Source organism: Babylonia areolata, chromosome 30 (genome assembly GCF_041734735.1).
Source record: "Babylonia areolata isolate BAREFJ2019XMU chromosome 30, ASM4173473v1, whole genome shotgun sequence".
Taxonomy (NCBI): domain Eukaryota; kingdom Metazoa; phylum Mollusca; class Gastropoda; order Neogastropoda; family Buccinidae; genus Babylonia; species Babylonia areolata.
The window spans coordinates 7,518,374-7,536,234 of record NC_134905.1 but is presented as its reverse complement, the minus strand read 5'-3'; the positions used below and the strand labels follow the sequence as shown (position 1 = coordinate 7,536,234).

The 17,861-nt window shown below is 44.8% G+C and overlaps 2 protein-coding genes across 5 annotated transcripts in view; both read right to left on the bottom strand.

Annotated features, from left to right (window-relative positions):
• Positions 1-1,738: 1,738 nt before the first annotated feature.
• Positions 1,739-9,045, bottom strand: LOC143275370 (uncharacterized). 3 transcript variants are annotated; one of them, XM_076579431.1, is made up of 4 exons: positions 8,844-9,045; positions 4,097-4,245; positions 3,046-3,256; positions 1,739-2,489 (listed from the first exon to the last, which is right to left on the bottom strand). In XM_076579431.1, the coding sequence occupies exons 2-4, from the start codon at positions 4,097-4,099 to the stop codon at positions 2,068-2,070; spliced, it is 636 nt and encodes a 211-aa protein (XP_076435546.1). In that variant the 5' UTR covers positions 4,100-4,245; positions 8,844-9,045; the 3' UTR covers positions 1,739-2,067. The 3 variants fall into 3 exon arrangements, with proteins under 3 accessions (XP_076435546.1, XP_076435547.1, XP_076435548.1); XM_076579432.1 differs by lacking the exon at positions 8,844-9,045 and adding an exon at positions 5,694-5,813; XM_076579433.1 differs by lacking the exon at positions 8,844-9,045 and adding an exon at positions 5,742-5,804.
• A 3,940-nt stretch (positions 9,046-12,985) lies between these two features.
• Positions 12,986-17,861, bottom strand: part of LOC143275524 (uncharacterized) — a 19,075-nt gene continuing 14,199 nt past the window's right edge. For both annotated transcript variants that reach the window (XM_076579697.1, XM_076579698.1), the window contains exons 5-6: positions 17,775-17,861; positions 12,986-15,942 (exon numbers count right to left, since the gene is read on the bottom strand). The exon at positions 17,775-17,861 is cut by the window's right edge and continues 132 nt beyond it. In XM_076579697.1, the coding sequence (XP_076435812.1) occupies positions 14,954-15,942; positions 17,775-17,861 (1,076 nt within the window). In that variant the 3' untranslated portion in view covers positions 12,986-14,953. The remainder of the gene's footprint in view (positions 15,943-17,774) is intronic.

Genomic DNA, 17,861 nt, shown 5'->3' with positions numbered 1-17,861 from the left:
TACATTATTTTGGTTTGTTTTTAAAGGTCCTATGCATCACATTACAGATCGTGCATTATTTTGGCTCGTTCTGAAAGGTCCTACACACCACATCACAGGTCATACATTATGAAAGGCCCAATGCATTACGAAAGGTCAAGTGCATCACATTACACATCCTACATTATTTTGACGCGTTCTGGAAGGTCTGGTGCATCACAGTTCGTCTAAAATCAAAATTGTGGATAGACCAAGACGTTCAACAAAAGAACGAAGGAACACACAGACCCCTCGGGGGAAGTGTGTGTTTTCTTAACACAAAACACTGACATGGATTGCGGGATCTCTAGCGTGTGTATCTGATGTTTTGCACCAATACGACGCCGGATTTATGGTCTATACACAGGTGCAAATATTCACAAATAGGCGGCATTTACTGTGATTCCTGAAACAGCAGTAGTCTGCACTTGTTTTGTATGACAATGCACACTACCACAGTAAACAGAAAACAAAATCGGAGTGAAAAAAAAGCTGCTACACATCAGATTTGTGCACTGTCAATGATGCCAGCACTCAGCTGCGAACAGCGAACCGTCACTACCCATAACTTATTAACACTTCATGAACACACACGTGCGCACGAACCGTTGCTTTTCGTGATACAGCCTGTCACTATAGTCTGTAGCCACAGTCTCCATACAGTCTGTAGTCAACATACTGCTGAACAACGCAGAACGCGAAGTGAAATACACTGTGGGGCAGTTCACACTGAACGCAGCAAAGTGAAATTTACTGTGGGGCAGTTCACACTGAACGCAGCAAAGTGAAATATACTGTGGGGCAGTTCACTCTGAACGCAGCAAAGTGAAATATACTGTGGGGCAGTTCACTCTGAACGCAGCAAAGTGAAATACAGTGTGGGGCAGTTCATGCTGAACGCAGCAAAGTGAAATGCAGTGTGGGGCAGTTCATGCTGAACGCAGCACACATACAGCTGCAGAGGCAGTGTGAGCTCAGTCTGTGGCCTCATGTTCCGAGTGAAAAATAAATTGTCTCATCATTCATAATAATTGTTACATTCGACATATTTGTTTAACTAAATAAGCTTTGTATCACGTTCAGAAGATGAGATGGTTTATTAACAAGCTATTTACGGTTTAGTCCTGTTTTCACAATAATAGAAGTGTAGTGTAACCCCTACTCTTTATACACAATGCTTGAATAGAACTAGGTGAGCAAAATTGTTATCAATGTTTTGGACAACGATATCTGATACTATGCGATGTGTAGTATGCATTATCTTCATAATGTAACATAACCATATGGATCATTGACTGATTTCTCGTATCAGAACATTATAGTCAAAACAGGTTTTGGATACAATAAATGAATTTCACAGTATTGAACTATAAATTCAGTATTTGTTACCTGTTATGTACGTGTGATGGTATTCTAGTCTTAAATAAGCTCATGTAAAAATGAGTCCATTTGGATGTGACCAATACACACCAACGTCTGGGTTTTAACTTGTCAAGGTCATTGTGAAACAAGGTCATGATTGTCCTAGTAACTATGGAACCTTGATTCTTGGCGACATTGTACAGTTCAGTTCAGTTCAGTGAGTTCAGTTACTCAAGGGGGCGTCACTGCGTTCGGACAAATCCACATACGCTACACCACATCTGCTAAGCAGATGCCTGACCAGGAGCGTACCCCAACGCGCTTTGTCAGACAGGCCTTGTGAAACCCGAGTAAACATCCATCTGCACTCTGAACTTAAACACATCGTTTGTACGGTCATCCAGAAACTGGCTCTGGTCTGAGTGTTGAACGCTGGTGACACATTTTCACACGGCGACACATTTTCACAAGGCGCAACACATTTTTCACACGCTGAGGCACAGTTTCACACGGCGTGAGACATTTTCATACGGCGCGACACATTTTCACACGGTGACAAAATTAATGTTCACACAGCGACACATTTTCACGCGGCGATATATTTTTCACACGGCGCTACACATTTTCACACGGCGTGACACATCCGTCCCCCCAACCCCCGCACCCACTCCCCGTTACCCCCTACTACTACTCAGTCAGCTTGCTGCTAAGCGAGGACAGTGTCAGAGACTTGGACCCTACTGTGGTGGACTTGTGGCTGCCGCCTCCCCTGTCCGACTGTCTCGTGTCCAAGGGCCGGAGAGAGCTGTAGCCGGTGCCCAGTCGGGGCAGGGGCTGGGTCATGCACGTGCTGTCCGCCGCACTCCGGGCCGATTGACTGCTGTGGGGGGTGTGTGGGGTGAGGGTGAAGAAGGTGGAGGGGTGGTGGAGGCTTCGCGTGCTGAAAGCCGCACAGGAGCGGACGGTGCCCGGGCGGGAGGAGGAGAAGGAGGGGGTGGGGGTGGTGAGGGAGGAGGACAGCCCTCGGTAGAACTCTCCGTAGTTGACGTCATCGGGGCTCATGCGTCGCTTCTCGGAGAAGCTGCTCAGGCTTCGCTCTGTCTGGATGGCTGCACGCACACGCGCGTGCACGCACATGGCACACACACACACACACACACACACACACACACACACACACACACATGGCACATGTTTGTAGATTTATCTTAATGGGTTTGTGTGTGTGTGTGTGTGTGTGTGTGTGTGTGTGTGTGTGTGACACTGCTGTCATAAATACACATTATCATGATTATTTTCACGATTATGATTATGATGATTATCATTATCATTGTTGTCGTTGTCGTCGTTGTTGTTATCATACTTCTTCTTCTTCTTCTAATTATTATTATTATTATCATTATCATCATCAGTATCAGTATTATTGTTATTATTATCATCATCATCATTATTGTTCTTCTTCTTCTTCTTTTCCTTCTTCTTATTGTCATTATCATCATCATAAGTAGTGGTGTTATCATCATCATCATCATTATCATCATCATTATTATCATCATTATCATTATCACTATCATCATTATTATCATTATTAGTATCATCATCATCATCATCATCATCATCATTATTATTATCATCATCATCATCATCACTTTGTGATGAACGTACTTTCCATGCTGGGCAGACTGTTGTGGACCTCAGTGGTGGCTTTCCGCAGCTTCCCGTACAGTCTGAAGGTCTTCACTTGGTAGTGAAGACACGCCCTGGGCGGACACAAGATGGCGCTGGTCTGCATTCTGTTGGGGCGACACCTGGTGGCCGGGTCTGTCACACGGGCAGGTCGTCTGGGCTGCCAGAACGTCAGGTTCACCGTGGCCGCCTGCAGTATAGGTATGTATGTTTTATTTTGTTGTTGTTTTTTTGTCTTGTTTATAATCCTGTGGTAATCCCTGCGCAAGGCAACAATCCATAATAGAATCTTAAAACATCAGATGGCCAGAGACCACATCAAACGCCTGCCTCTGGAGAAGAATCAGCCAGGTGCCCATCAGTGAGGAGATCAGGAGGAGGAAATGGGGCTGGATAGGCCACACCCTGCGAAAGCCTCCAGACGACACCACAAGACAGGCACTTGAATGGAACCCCCAAGGAAAGAGGAGAGTGGGCAGACCACAGCAGACCTGCAGAAGAAGCACGGAGGATGAGTTGAAGGCAGCCGGATGGACATGGACCCAGCTGAAGAGGACAGCCCAAAACCGAGTCCGCTGGAGGAGTGCTGTTGCAGCCCTGTGCTCCACATGGAGTGAAGAGGCATAAGACATGTATGTATGTGTAACACAAATGAATTTGAAAAAAAAAGTATAATCCACAGGTAGTGGCATCAGACTAATTTTGTCAGGAAGTTATAACAGACGTGCTTTCGCACATGAAACTAACTCATCCCCAAAATTGACCCAAAACACAAAATGCTTGTTTCCCGACAGATAACAGTAACGTTTAAAAACTCACGGATAAAATATTATAATTTGCCACAATAATCCACCAGCACTCTCTCTCTCTCTCTCTTCTCTCTCTCTCTCTCTCTCTCACACACACACACACACACACACACACACAGTGGTAAAAAAAAAAGGGAGAATTCACTTCACCTGTCTCTCTCCCCCCCAACCCCCTTCTCTCTCCTCTCCCCCTGCCCCCTCCTCACCCAGAGGACTCTTACCATGTGCAATGTGACTGTGGAGCTATGATGAAGGAGCTCTCCAATTCCTCGGCTTTCAGCTGACAACTGGTGAAAACTCGGCACCTTCTCTGTTAAAACCCGCAGGCAGCAATCCCATGCCTGCCAGATGACGCATTCATGTCCAGGATCTGAAAATGATTTTATCAGGAACGATTTAACTCTCTCCATACGAACGGCGAAAGAGACGACGTTAACAGCGTTTCACCCCAGTTACCATCATCAAAATATTGCAAGCGGAAGGCTCTTATACTGCAGAGGTGAATGTTGACAAAGAATACCACAATTCTGACGACGGAATTTAAAGGTTGGGTCATTCAGACACCCACTGGACATCCGAGGGGTCTGTGTAGAGGAGAAGAGAGGACTGGCCGTACTGAGTGAGTTAAACACTGCAACATTTTAGTACCGTATGCATTATCACATTGAAGTTATATAAAAACATGACTGGGGTTTTCTATATTTTGAATCCATTTGAGTAGCGAAACCCGGCAAAAATGGACCACAAAACCCACTGTCAGCAATGCCATACCAGCTTAAGCAATCGTGTCCTGGATCTGAAAAACAATTATATCAGGAATTATTTAACATTGTAACATTTTAGTATGGTGTGCATAATCAAATTGAAGTTATATTCATAAATGAAAGTGACTGGGGTTTTCTGTATTTTGAGTCACTTTGAATAGCGAAAGCCAGCCAGCCGTGAAGCATTCACCGATCTGAAAATAATTGTATCAGGAACGATTTAACACTGCAACATTTCAGTATCGTACGCGTTATCACACTGAAGTTATTGAAAAAAAGAAGAAAAAAACATGTCGCTACACTACATCTGCTAGGTAGATGCCTGACCAGCAGCATAACACAACACACCTATAGTCAGGCCTTGAGTGCATGCGTATATTTTCTTCAGGAGCGGATTTCTTCTACAGAATTTTGCCAGAGGACAACACTCGTTACCATGAGGTGTTTTTTTTCAGTGCGCCAGGTGCGTGCTGCACACGGGACCTCAGTTTATCGTCTCACCCGAAAGACTAGACGCTCAGTTTGATATTCCAGTCAAACTTGGGAGAAAGGGCGAGAGCAGGATTCGAACTCACACCTTCACGGACTCTCTGTATTGGCAGCTAAGCGTCTTAATTATTTTGCCATCTTCCTAATTTGACACACTTTGAACAGCGAAAGTCGGCACATAGTCGTGTCCGACTATGACCATCAGAACAGCAGAGGAGGCAACTGCTGTTCCGACTATTTGGGCTAGAATTTGATTATAGTGGAGAGTGTCTTGCCCAAGTTACATCCCCACTCTCTCGGCCAAGAGGGTTTTAGGACAGTCGGCGTTGGGATGGTTCCCAAAGGCCAACCAGCCCACAAGGCTGCAGCACTAAGAGCCAGTGCAATTTTGCCTCCTTGTTTGAGAGTCATAATCCTTCACAAAAGACTAAGCTGTAAATGATTTCCCATTGACTGGAGAAACCATTGATAATACAGCTCTCACTTTGCTGTTGGCCCAAATGTAAACTTATGTCAATCTGTGATATAAGCCGAGTGTTGGGCCATCAGCAAATAAACAACCTACCCGTTGCGGTAACTTCCTGTTGTGAGACAGCACGGCGTTGACACTAACATGTTTCATTGAGCTGGCCAGTAGATATCTCGTCCCATGATATCCTACACTGTTAGATTCCGTGGTGTGTGGCTAGGAACGTCTGTGGACAATGTGGTTTACTATCATCACCACAGACTGCGTACGTACGTGATTGAGGTGAAATCTTCTCGGACACGTTGGAATTCACGCTGACGTTATCGCGCCGTGTGTGTTCCCATATTATTATTGATATTGTAACGTTGACTCAATTTCAGCGCCGTGCGTGTTCCCATATCTTATTGATAATGTATGTATCGCGGATTCCCTTTCAGTGCCGTGTGTGTTCCCATATTATTATTGATACTGTATATATCGTGGATTCAATTTCAGCTTATCTCTCTCTCTCCGTTGTTTGCATGTCTTCGTTTCCTAACTTCTGTGCGATATCACAGTCATATGACAACCAAGCGATTTTGATCTGTCTGGTCTTGTAGTCTACACGCGCAGATATGTTCCTCTAGTAGTAGTAGTAGTGGTAGTGGTAGTAGTAGTAGTAGTATTAGTATGGACTGGCTTTTTGGCCTTAGGCCTCGCGGCCTATTTGTGTCCCCTCATTATTTTTCAACTTTGTTTAGGTCTGATTGCATGCCTGTCTTATCAAATAACATTATATTCAATCTACACTAAAGAAAAGGTCTTTCAATTAAGGGTCTTCATCTAGGAGGGTTTTTTTTTGTTTGTTTGTTTTTTGTTTTTAAAGCTGTTGATATCTGGTGCATAATTTGTATTAGTAGGCAGCGCATTCAAAAAATTAGCAGTTCTGAAAGCAAAACAAAACTTCCATTTGTTAGCCTATAGCAATGCCTGATAAAAATCTTCCTTTCATTATTTCTAGTGTAATCAACTTCTGAGAATCTGAAAAGAGCATGCACATTAATATCACCATAATGTATCTGTATATATATATAAACGACGCTACACTGAGCGCCATCCCCATTTTTCTTTCATTTTTCGTTTTTTTTTTCCTTGTATTTTTTTCTGCCTGCAGTTTTGTTTGTTTCCCTATCGAAGTGGATTTTTCTACAGAATTTTGCCAGGAACAACCCTTTCGTTGCCGTTGTAGAGTGTTGGCCTGGAGGTAACGCGTCCACCTAGGAAGCGAGAGAATCTGAGCGCAGCTGTTCGAATCCCACAGTCGCCAGTATTTTCTCTCCCTTCACTAGACCTTGAGTGGTGGTCTGGACGCTAGTCATTCGGATGAGACGGTAAACTGAGGTCCCGTGTGCAGCCGCATGCAGTAGCCACGTAAAAGAACCCACGACAACATAATGAAATTGCATGCAGGAAAAAATACAAAAATAAAGTGGCACTCTCATTGTAGCGACGCGCTCTCCCTGGGGAGGGCAGCCCGTATTTCACTCAGAGAAATCCGTTGTGACAAAAATAGCAATACAATACAATACAATAAAATACAATACAATACAATACAATGCATATATACACTCACTGTTCGTCTTAAGGCTTTCAGCAGTTGTCAAAAGTCAGAAACATCAATAACACCTGTGAAATTTATCGTTCTTGAAGTTTACCACTCGGAAGTGGAAGCACAACTGATCGAACCCAATCATGTTTAAGATGTAACACACACACACACACATTACGTTACGTTGTATTACGTTATGTTTCAGTACGTTACAACACGTTACGTTACACAACATTACATTGTTACATAACGCTACGTTGCGTTGATTACATTACAGTCCTATTTTACTTTCAGCATAATAAATTCAGGAACCTATTTCACCGGCAGTTCTTTTGCATGTGAGAAACAATACTACCCATTGTAGAAGATGTTGTAACCCATTTTCAGTGAAATTCGACTCTTGTTAAGTTATTTTGTTCGCTATTTTACTCCTCTTTGATACGGATTTAGTCACTAAACTAACATGAAAGTGCTACCATGTTGTTGTTTTTTTCCGTTTTGGGTCCCACAAACCATGACAATGTAACCAACAGGTGCAATAATTTAGGACGCTAAGATAGGATATTACATTGAAATTATGTTGTGTTATATTATATTCTATTGTGACAGTGATAAGAAACTCTAGGGAGAGCTGGACAGTACAAGCCCCCCTCAGTCAAGTGTTTCGGCGCTTAACTCCTTACACTCTAAGGGGGCCGGGCCGCACCCAGGTCATAACACCTGGATGCCCTTGTATTGCTGCCTTTTCTTTTTTCTTTTTTTTTTTTCCCTGGTCCTCAGCAGGTTCGAACCCGCGCCTCCAGGTGGTCGCCACTTCAGGACTGAGTCACCTTTTCTGGCAGACGTTTTAACCACATCGTACGCCTAGTTTGAGTAGGGAAATTTAATCCTTATGAAGTTTACTTTCATTCCTCCTCGACCAGATCCAGCTGGAACTCTTTTCTGTTGCTTCTGCCATTGCCTTGAGAGCCCATGTCCTCTCTCTGCCAGAAATCGACAGCTGTTTTATGAGGCTGTAGGCAGATGCGCCCACAAACCCTCTTGGACCAATCTCTATGGCAAAGACATTAGCTTGGAAGCCAGATTCTCTCAGGTTGCTGGCTAGACTAGCATACTTCTTGGTCTTGTAGATGTGGGCTTCCTCCATTCTGCTTTCGTATGGCACAGTGAGCTCAATCAGAATCTCTTGTTTCGTTGCCTTGGAGTGAAGCACTATGTCAGGTCTCATGCCGCTCATGCTGATGATTTCCGGGTGTTTCTTCCCCTCTGGTAGGTCAGCTGTGCATTCCCAATCTTCGGCACCATCAAGCAGCCCACGTTTCCATGCTTTGGAAACTTTGGATGCTGTTCATGGCCAGATTTTATTGCCTTCTGCCGATCGGAACTCTTCTGGAACTTCTGGTGGGGTTGGTGCTCCTTGGACAGTGCTCACCACGTGTGCAATTTCTTTTAGCACTTGGTTGTGCCTTCATGTGTACCGTCCTTGGCTCAACGCCGCTTTGCATGAGCTGAGGACATGTTCTACTGTTTGTTTGACATGGCAGAGTGGGCACGCAGTATTATATTATATTATATTATATTATATTATATTATATTATATTATATTATATTATATTATATTATATTATATTATATTATATTATATATTTCGTACTCACCCCGTTGTCCTGAACCTGACCGTCACACCTGTATGCACGAAACAAAAATTAATGGCTGCTGAATCACCAGTTGACAGGAATGGCACAAGCAGGTAGAAAGAAAGGAAGAAAAACAACCACACCTGTTGATAATCACCATTGACTTCACGGCTACAAAGGGGAGAGTGCAGTCAACATGGAGCGAGCATGCACTAATCAGTGGTTCTCTTTCCGACCTCGCTAATAGCAGACTGTCACGAGACGAACGCCCCTCCCCCCCCCCCCTTACCTGCTCCTCCCCCCACCTCTGTATCGACCTACCGGACAATTTAATTTCTTTGCAGTGGCAATACAAAAGTAGTGGAGTGATGTTGTGTTATGTCACTACGATCTGACCTGGGTCGATGAGGTGTTATCTTAGATGTGTGTGTGTGTGTGTGTGTGTGTGTGTGTGTGTGTCTTGTGTTGTGTTGTGTGAAGTGACAGTCTTGACTATTTCATCTACTGTGCGATTATCTCTCTGCCTCTGTCTCTGTTTTTTTTTCTGTCTGTGTTTCTCTCCGTCTATCTATCTCTGTCTCTGTCTGCCTGTCTGTCTTTCTCTCTCTCTCACTCTCTTTCTCTCACTCTCTCTCACTGTCTCTCTCTCTCACTCTCTCTCTCACTCTCTCTGTCTGTCTGTCTGTCTGTCTGTCTGTCTCCCTCTCCCTCTCTGTCTGTCTCTTTCTGTCTGTCTGTCTTTCTCTGTCTCTCTCTCTCTCACTGTCTCTCTTACTGTCTCTCTCTCACTGTCTCTCTCTCTCTCTCTCACTGTCTGTATGTCTCTCTCTCTCTCTGTCTCTCTCTCTATTTCTGTCTGTCTGTCTCTCTCTGTCTCTCTCTATGTTTCTCTGTCTGTCTGTCTGTCTCTCTCTGTGTATGACTGTCTCTCTGTCCCTTCTCTCCCCCTCGTCTCTAACAGGCTTACCAGTGTGTGTGAGTGTGTGTTTGTGTGAGACAGCAGAAACAGTAACAGCAGTAATAAAAGGAACAGTAACAATAACAGCAGAAATAGCAACAACAACAACAACAATAGTTGCAACACTCTTGGTGTGAACAGTTATAGCAGCACAGCAACAACAGTAATAGTGGTGGTAGCAGTAGTAGCAACAGTGGACAATAAATAGTAAAGAGTGGTAACTCTCTCCATACACAAGGTACACAACTTCAAGTCAGTGCTGCATACGCTACCGATTCAGCAAGCACACAGGTAAATAAAAGGTACATTGGAACAAACCCAGACACTTCCTCACAGACACAGTGGACAATAGCTGCAACAGCAGCAGCAGCACCAGTATTATAGTAGTAGTAGTAGTAGTTGTTGTTGTTGTTTTAATCGTTGTTGTAGTTATGGTAGCAGCACTAATAATAGAAGCACAACAACAACAGTACTAGTGGTGGTAGCAGTAATAGAAGCAGTAGCAGCAGTAGTTGTAGCAGTTGCAGTGAAGGAACACCAGTAGCAATAGTATCAATGAAAACAAAAATTAAAACACAAAAGTACCGGGGGACCCAGAAAAGAACGGGGAAGCACTTTTCCAAGCGGTCACACGCCTGGGTATTACTATTATTAGTATTGTGTGTGTGTGGAAAGCCACCACTGAGGTGCCTATGTGCACGCTTGGTTGACCCCCTCAGGTCCCTAATCGTCTCTTGTTCCTTAAGCTGCAAAATATTAGTGTCTGCACTGTGCACTTTTGGCAGAGTCGTGTTTTGGGTGGGACTTGTAGCCATGGTTGTATTGAACGTGTGTGTGTGTGTGTGCGCGCGCGTGTGTGTGTGTGTGTGTGTTCGTAGGTGTACGTGTGTGTGTGTGTGTGTGTGTTTGCTTGTTGGTCAGTCATTGATTCAACGTATCTTCACTAAAGTGATTTTAGGCAGGGGAAAAAAGTATCAGTGCCTCGAATACCTTTATGCGTGCGTGTTAGCGATTATTTTTTATGCGCGCGTATGTAAAATGGGTGAAACAGTTATAGTGGTTTAAAATGATTTTTTTTTTTATAAATGTTCTGCTGTTCCTATAGCAGATATTTCTCTCTGACTGAGATCAACGCGGCGCTGCTTTAAGGACACCCTGTTCATTTAGGGACGTTGCAGTGATCGTGCAGTTAATCTCCCTGTGTTGAGGACAACAATATAATCCTTTCCTTGACTACAGCTGGCTGACTACACTAATGGCAACTTGTGAACTTCACTGTTTGGAAATCTCTCTCTCTCTCTCTCTCTCTCTCTCACACACACACACACACACACACACACACACACACACACACACACATTATGATCACAACTGTACCATGACCTTTGACGAGAGCACAAAAGTAATACCACATGTTTGATTGATATGGATACTTATATAGTGCTTATCCTCGGTCAGAGACCAAGCTGTAAGCGCTTTACAAACACGGGGTCATTTCCACAACAGGCTGCCTACCTGGGTAGAGCCGACTGACCGCTGCCATTGGGCGCTCATCATTCGTTTCCTGTGTCATTCTATCAGGTTTCAGTCACGCACACATATTATATTCATACAGACATGTATGATTCATACAGACATATATGATTGTTTATTTTCCCCGCCACGTAGGCAGCCATATTCCGTTTTCCGGGGTGTGCATGCTGGGTATGTTCTTGTTTCCATAACCCACCGAACGCTGACACGGATTGCAGGATCTTTAACTTACGTATTAATTTGATCTGCGTGCGTATACATACAAAAGGGGGTTCAGGCACCAGCAGGTCTGCAAAACATGTTGTGTTCGTGGTAAACTTTAAGAAATTAATATTCTCCGTAAATACTTTGTCGACACTGAATTGGAATAGGCGTGCAATCAATGATGTATGCAAGCAAAACACTGAAAATGGCATGGCATCAATGGTGCGTGGAGGCAAAACACTGAAATAGAACCGAGTGGAATCAATGGAAGCGAAACTCTGAAATAAGCGTGGTGTTAATGAATGCATTGGAGCAAAACACTCAAATAGACGTGGAATCAATGATGCATGGAAGCAAAACACTGAAATAGACGTTGAATCAATGATGCATGGAAGCAAAACACAGAAATAGACGTTGTATCAATGGAAGCAAAACACTGAAATAGACGTGGAATCAATTATGCATGGAAACAAAACACTGAAATACACGTGAAATCAATGATGCATGGAAACAAAACACTGAAATAGACGTGGGATGAATGATGCGTGGAAACAAAACACTGAAATAGACGTGGTATTAATCAATGATGCATGGAAACAAAACACTGAAATAGACGTGGGATGAATGATGCGTGGAAACAAAACACTGAAATAGACGTGGTATTAATCAATGATGCATGGAAGCAAAACACTGAAATATACGTGGAATCAATTATGCATGGAAAAAACACTGAAATAGGCGTGGTGTTAATGAATGCATGGAAGCAAAACACTGAAATAGGCGTGGGATTAATAGAAGCAAAACACTGAAATAGACGTGGAACAATGGAAGCAAAACACTGAAATAGGCGTGGAACAATGGAAGCAAAACACTGAAATAGGCGTGGAATCAATGATGCGTGGAAGCAAAACACAGAAATAGACGTGGTATTAATGAATGCATGGGAATAAAACACTGAAAACAATCGTGGAATCAATGATGCGTGGAAGCAAAAACACCGACGGCTTTGCTTGACAAGGCATGGCGTGACTGCCATGACCTTGACAGCAGGGCGGGGCTGTGTCACGTGTGTGTCACGTGGTTGTCACGAGGACAGTGTGCCATGTTGAGCGTGCAGAGGGAAGGTTGCAGAATGGTTAAGAGGCTTATACAGTGTCCGTGAAGGTCTGGGTTCGAATCCCGCTCTCGCCCTTTCTCCTGAGTTTGACCGGAAAATCAAACTGAGCGTCTTTTGTCATTCGGATGAGACGATAAACCGAGGTCCCGTGTGCAGCATGATATTTGGCGCACAGGGGAAAAGAGCCCATGGCAACCGAACGTGTTATCCTCTGGCGAAATTCTGTAGAAGAAACTGAATCTATTCTGAATAGTACACACACACACACACACACACACACACACACATTGAACGTACGCACACACAAAGATAGTAAAAGCTGCATTCACACGAAAGCCATCAAAACCAAAGTTAAAGTTTTCAAAACAATCGATTTAATTCGTCATAAGTACATTTGCTTTTGCGATCTTTCAGCTTGAAAATATCAAATTCTTTGAATGATAAAACCATAATGAATATCACACAAACACACACACGCAAGCACGCACGCGCGCGCGTGCACACACACATAAAACGTTAGAGAAAAATGCGTAAGATAGCTATAGAAAATATAATCATTTAAAAAAAAGATAACCCTCTCTCTCTCTCTCTCTCGTATGCAGAAACATACGCATGCATTCACACACACACACACACACACACACACTCTCTCTCTCTCTCTCTCTCTGTCTCAGTCTCTCTCTGTCTCTCTCTACCATTGCACTGATTTAGTTTTTGGCTGATGACCCAGATGAACCTATGTAAATTGTACATAACACAACAGGAATACCGCATGATAACAACCGTCTGTAAAGACGGAGAAACAACCAAATAGTAAATAAGGAAACAAAGAAAGAAAGAAAAAAAAAGAAATCTCTCTCTCTATATATATATACATAAGTGAACAAATGTGGGTGTGGATGAGAGAGAGAGAGCACGCGCGCGCGTGTATGTGTATTTGTGTGCGTGTTTTGGTGTGTTTGTGTGTTATGTGAGTGTGCATGTACTTGTTTGTGTCTGCGTAGGTGCGAGCTTGCGCGCGCGCGCGCGCGTGTGTGTCTGTGTATATGTGCGTGCGCGTGCGTGTGTTCCAAATATAATTATAGTAAGTCATTTTACAATTCTGTTCACTCTGGAACAGTTATCTTGTTGACAGAGCGAAACGTGTTCACATGACTTGATTTTCTTACTAACCGGTCTCGATATTCTTCTTCGCAGCTAAATGAATGGATGAACGAACGAATATACGAATGAATCAAAATAAAATAAAAAGAAGACGAGTTATGATAATGTATGGTTATGCAAATTACGTCTTCAATATAACTCCAAACTACTTCACAATTTGCGAGCTTAAACGACCAAGAAATAAGATAAGACAGGATTTTTTTTTTTAAATCAAAAAGAAGGAAACCAGAACGCCAGCAGAAATACAACAAAAATAAATAACAACAACAACAAAAACAACAACAGCAGCACCATGTAATACATGTTCAACCAATCTATTTTTACAGCGCCAGCCCTCCCCCTTCCTCCCACCCACCCTTCTCTACCCTCCCGACCCTCCCCACCCACTCCCATGTTACTTCTTACTTATGAGCTCTACAAATCTGTACTAATAATTCTGTACCTATAGATCTGTACGGTCTAGCAGATCCGAGCCTACTAATAAGTACTGATACTTCCGAGCTCTACAAATCCCGTACAAACTTGTTCCGAGCTTTACAAATCTGTAGTGTCTAATAGCTCCGAGTATAAAAAAAATCTGCAATGTCTAATACTTCCGAGCTCTACAAATCTGCACTAGTTTCGAGTTCTACAAGTCTGTAGCGTCCAGTAGTTCGTAGCATCCAGTAGTTTCGAGTTCTACAAGTCTGTAGCGTCCAGTAGTTCGTAGCATCTAGTAGTTTCGAGTTCTACAAGTCTGTAGCGTCCAGTAGTTCGTAGCGTCCAGTAGTTCGTAGAGTCCAGTAGTTTCGAGCTCTACAAGTCTGTAGCGTCCAGTAGTTCGTAGCGTCCAGTAGTTCGTAGCATCCAGTAGTTTCGAGTTCTACAAGTCTGTAGCGTCCAGTAGTTCGTAGCATCCAGTAGTTCGTAGCGTCCAGTAGTTCCGAGTTCTACAAGTCTGTAGCGTCCAGTAGTTCGTAGCATCCAGTTGTTCAGAGCTCTTACAAATCTGTAGCGTCTTAAAGTAGTTTTGAGCTCTTACAAGCCTGTAGCATCCTAAAGTAGTTTTGAGCTCCTACAAGTCTAGCATCCTAAAGTAGTTCCGAACTCATGTGTCTGCAACGTTCAGTAGTTCCGAGCTCTGACAACTCTGTATCGTCCAGTAATTCGGAGCTCTTACAAGTCTGTAGTGTCTCTGCCATTGGTGTGAAAGTTGTCACCACCCTGCTGCTGCCGCTGCTGCTTGTGCCTGTCCCGCTCTGCAGCCGTGCTTCCCAGGATCTCCATCTCGTGAAGGATGCGGTCCTCCCGCTCACCCTCCCCGGCCCCCATTTCCATCCTGGAGACCCACTTCTGCTGACTAGGGTCCAGTTTGCTTCCTGTGAGGTCCCTCGCCTCCCCGTCATTCCTTCCGAAGGTGAGATACCTCTTCCGGAGCTCCCCCAGCTGCTCCCAGAAGGACGTCTCTGGGGACTCCCCGCGGACGGCGTTCTTCTCCCTCTCCCAGTCGTCGTACTCGCGGGCGTTCTCCAGCAGGAGCTGCTTGAGGTCGATCCCCTTGAGGCTCTCCTCGTCCAGCCCGAGCTCCATGATGTCTCTGTAGGTGATGGTCTTGCCTCGCCGGATCTTGTCGTCGTCGTTGTTGTGGTGGCCATGCTGCTTGCCGTCGTCGCCCCCGTCGTGCATGAGGATGTTGTGGAGGTCGCTGAATCGGTCCATCTTTTTGGTTTCCTCGTCATCGGCCTTGCTGGGCTTGAGGTCTTTGAGTTTTCGGACGTCGTGGTCGTGACCGCCTTCTCCGTGCATTACGTGCTCAGTGTCCAAAACCGACGGGAGATTTCCCCCTCCTCCTCCGTCCTCCCCCTCTCCTCCTCCTACCCCTCCTCCTCCTCCCATGAAGGCCGACATGTCGCCAGCCGCCATGGCCAGTTTGGCTCTCTGGGAGGGGTCGTGGACGTTGACCATGCCGGCTGTCTTCAGGACGGCGTCCTCGCCTGCGGAGAACTGCTGCTGTTGGCCCTGACCTTCGTCGTCCTGACCTTGACCCTTGGTGTCGTCGTGCACGTGATCCTCGCCGTGGACCATCTGTTCGACGTTTCCGGCCTGGAATGGTTCTTGGTATTGTTGTTGTGAGTTGGCGGCCTCCTCTTTTTCTTTCTGGGCTTCTGTTTGACAGTGACAGTGACAAAAGTTTATTTGACAATGACAACAACAAAGGTTTATTTGACAATGACAGTGACACAGGTTTATTTGACAATGACAGCGCAATAACAGTGACACAGGTTTATTTGACAATGACAGTGACAAAGGTTTATTCGACAATGACAGTGACAAATGTTTATTTGAAAATGACAATGACAAATGTCTGTTGACAATGACAGTGACATAGGTTTAATTGACAATGACAGTGACACAGGTTTGTTTGACAATGACAGTGACATAGGTTTAATTGACAATGACAGTGACATAGGTTTGTTTGACAATGACAGTGACACAGGTTTGTTTGACAATGACAGTGACATAGGTTTGTTTGACAATGACAGTGACATATGTTTATCTGCACCCGTGGGACTGTGAGCGTCGGTAGGCATGAGAGTGGGGAAGGGACTCAACTCCTCCTCACTAAAAAAAACGTCACCTGTGCTGGTCAGGCAACCAGGCTAATGTCGGAACGACGAGAGCGGCCTGCCCAGCATCGAAAGCCTGCTGATCCAGTGCCAGCTACGCTGGACAGGACACGTTGTCCGCATGGCAGACAGCAGGATCCTGAAGATGCTTTTGTACGGCCAGCTGAAGGAAGGCCACCGTGAACGTGGAAGACCCTGCAAGCGCTTCAAGGACACCTTGAAGACAAACCTCAAAGCCTGTGACATAGACATTGCTTCCTGGGAAACTGATGCCCTTGACCGCTCTCGCTGGAGGATGCTGTGCTCTAGTGGCATAAAGACGTTTGAAAACAAGAGAACGCTGGCCATTAAGGAGAAGCGTGAGCGAAGGAAGCAGGGCTCAACTTCTGGAGACGTTTTCCCTTGCAACACCTGTGGGAAGTGCTGCGCATCCAGAATCGGCCTCTTCTCCCATATGAGGACACACACCGACAGATAAGCCTGCCTGTCTACTCATCCGTCGGACGGTTTATTTGACAATGACAGTGACACAGGTTTATTTGACAATGACAGTGACAGGTTCATTTGTCAGGCCTCCGGCCCGTAACAGAGATGTGGACCACGAACAAATATAATAATAAATAATGATTAACACAGAATGAGCTGTTGCACCCATGCACACGCGCGGACACTTACACACTGAGAGACATATCACACACACACACACACACACACACACACACACACTCTCTCTCTCTCTCTCCTTCTCCTCTCGTCCCTCCCTCAAACACACACACACACAACCAACACACACACACACACACACATATATATATATATATATATATATATAACAGGAAGCATGCAGCCTGTTGTGCAAATGATTCCGTGTTTGTAAAGCGACTATTAGAGCTTGAGTCTCCGACCTAGGACAGGTGATGTATGAGTATCCATATCATCATCATCATTCAGGAAGGTGGCAGAATGGTTAAGACGTTTAGATGCCAATACAGTGAGTCCGTGAGGGTGTGGGTTCGAATCCCCCTCTCGCCCTTTCTCCCAAGTTTCACTGGAAAATCAAACTGAGAGCCTGGTCATTCGGATGAGAGATAAACCGCAGTCCCGTGTGCAGCACGCACTTGGCGCACTGACAAAGAACCCATGGCAACGAGAGTGCTGTCCTCTGGCAAAATTCTGTGAAAAGAAATCCACTCGGATACGTACACAAATGCACTCAAGGCCTGACAAGCGCGTTGGGTTATGCTGCTGTCAGGCATCTGCCTAGCAGATTTGGTATAGCACATATGGATTTGTCCGAACGCAGTGACGCCTCCTTGAGAAACTGAAACCGAAACATCGTCATCGTCACCATAGCAACCTAGGCCACATACCGTGCACGTCTTCACTTCCATGCATGAGATGCTCAGCGGTCTCAGCGCCGATCTCCCGTTTGAAGTCATTGTCCGTCAGACCGACTT

Excerpts from the sequence above, each read along its gene's own strand:
- LOC143275370 (XM_076579431.1), bottom strand. Across the intron at positions 2,490-3,045 it reads CAGTCTGCCCAGCATGGAAA|CCATCCAGACAGAGCGAAGC; the intron begins GTACGTTCATCA and ends GTGTGCGTGCAG.